At 51.3% G+C, this 2,132-nt stretch overlaps 1 protein-coding gene across 1 annotated transcript in view; it reads right to left on the bottom strand.

The window, feature by feature from the left end:
* Nucleotides 1-2,132, bottom strand: part of LOC105306913 (CUB and sushi domain-containing protein 1-like) — a 185,200-nt gene that overhangs the window by 43,648 nt on the left and 139,420 nt on the right. Inside the window, exons 33-34 of the mRNA XM_023524454.1 lie at nucleotides 1,213-1,386; nucleotides 276-458 (exon numbers count right to left, since the gene is read on the bottom strand). Of these exons, the coding sequence (XP_023380222.1) occupies nucleotides 276-458; nucleotides 1,213-1,386 (357 nt within the window). The remainder of the gene's footprint in view (nucleotides 1-275; nucleotides 459-1,212; nucleotides 1,387-2,132) is intronic.

The following is a 2,132-nucleotide window of genomic DNA, read 5'->3' as shown; positions in this document are numbered from 1 at the left end:
CGAACCACACAGAGGCCATCGTCAGGAGAAGACCTCAGGTTACAGACCATAAAGGGTCAGAACTAAGTCACGCAAGGCACAGTCAGGCTACCGCTCTGTGCTCATTTGCGCTTTTTAATGATTCTCTCACATATTCTTGTTGGGGACAATAGCTCCGTGGTAGGAACAGGCCGAGTCGCCAGGGTGCCTGGGGGGCACCACTGGCATTCAGAGTGAGTCGCGTGGCCTGACTCTCAAGGTCGTCAAGGTCGCCTTGCGGGCTCAGATGCACTGACCTTCACACGCCGGCTGCAGCCCCGACCACGAGCCGTTGAGCAGGCAAGTGCGCTCGGGGGAGCCCCGGAGCTGGTACCCCACCTCGCAGGAGAAGCGGAGGAGGCTCTTGGTCTTAAATTCGTCTCCGAGCCGAGACCCGTGCGCTGGTGTCCCCGGGTCACCGCAGAATCCGGGGCTGTGTCCTGCGGAACGGAACACACGTGGCGGCGCACAATGTGGCTACGCCGTTCGCATCAGCGGCTGCGTTCACAGAGAACGGAAAGTCGCTTAGATGTGCGTGAATATGGGCGGCGGCCGTGCAGCATCCTGGCCCCCGTGAGCGCAGGACTTTAGCATAGCACGAAAACGGACACTTTAACAAGCCGCCCCTGGGTGATGGAAACAAAAGCAGCCCATTAAGACGCAGTTACGGTGACGGCTGATGCCTGGGAAGGGTGAGGGTGGGCGGCGCTCGCTGGGCGCACCCCCTGGACAGTAGAGGGGACACGGGGTCAAGGGGCACCGGGAAGCAAGCGGAGTCGGGCGAGAGACCCGATTCTTCTCACTTATGTCCGGAGTTGCTGATTCAACAACCAAATGCTGTTTATTTAAGAAACATTTATGAGAGAATTGGGGCGATTACTCTTTGCAAGGAAGATCGATGATCGTGATTGCAGACAGCAGAGTGGGGGAGCGTTGACAGGGAGCACAGAAAAGGCAGCGAGAGCAAACAGGGACACAGAGAGCCAAAGCGAGCGAGGGTCCCGGCCCGGGTGACAGAGAAACCTCTGGACTCCTACAGGAGCAAGTGGGAAGGGGCAGGCATTTCCTGGCGATGACGGTGATGAGGACGGTAACATATCAAGAGAGCATTTCGGGCTGGACCTGGAACAAGGGCGATAGCGAAATAATTGTGCCATGATACGGTACTTCGGACAATGACCATGTCGTGCTCACCTGTGCAGTGCGGCAGGGTCCCACTCCAGCGACTGTCCCCTTGGCAAACTCTGGTGCTGTTGCCTACGAGGGTCTGGGTCCCTCTGCACGCGTAGCGGACCGTGGCCCCGTACGTGAACAGTTCCCCAATGAGGACGGCGTTGGCGGGGACCCCCGGGTGCCCGCAGGATATAGCTGAGGAAAACAGTTAGCGGGAAAGTCATTCCTGTCACACCACTTGGCATTGCTGCGTCTCCCACTTAGACACCCCTACAAATGCCGCCTGTTAACAAAAACCACCGATTCCGGCTCACCCTGCCGCTCCCCATACATGCGAAATACCAGTTTCCTGATGACGCGCCCCCACCCCGAGTGTGCGTATTACTGCAGACGAGGAAAGGTTTTGTCAATGAAAATTAGAAGAAAAAAAAAAATCTTAAATTAAGGTAGCTTTGCTTAAGGGGGAAATTTATATTCTGGCTTTCGAAGAGAAACTCACTCCAGGCAAAATCTTTCCATCACCCTTAACTGTATTCCAAATGTGCAGCATTATTCGAAATGTTAGAAACTGACACAGATCCATCAAGACTATTTGCCCTATTTCTTCAGCTAATACGACAATCATATACTTTGCTTGGGGAAAAGACTCAGTCAAATATGCTCATTCTTCTAGTTCACAGGTCTAAGAAGACCATTCTAACAATTTTTCTTTGACTAGGTAGCAGTTTCAAAAGTTTAAGTGAAATATTAATAATAATAATAATAATAAATTATCTTGTTCCTCAAGTTATTCTAAAAACAATCTTAGTATTCCCATACATGTTCTTAAAATTAAACCAGATCAGGCCCATCATCAATTCATAAATTATCTGTCAAAATGACATGTTCTGAAAACCAGATTAATATAGGATAATGAAGATTTCTCTCTCCCTTTCTATAAA

This window comes from Pteropus vampyrus, unplaced genomic scaffold (assembly GCF_000151845.1).
Source record: "Pteropus vampyrus isolate Shadow unplaced genomic scaffold, Pvam_2.0 Scaffold464, whole genome shotgun sequence".
In the NCBI taxonomy this organism is placed as follows: Eukaryota; Metazoa; Chordata; class Mammalia; order Chiroptera; family Pteropodidae; genus Pteropus; species Pteropus vampyrus.
Note: the sequence above shows the minus strand (reverse complement) of the source record. Positions and strands in the feature narration are given on the sequence as shown.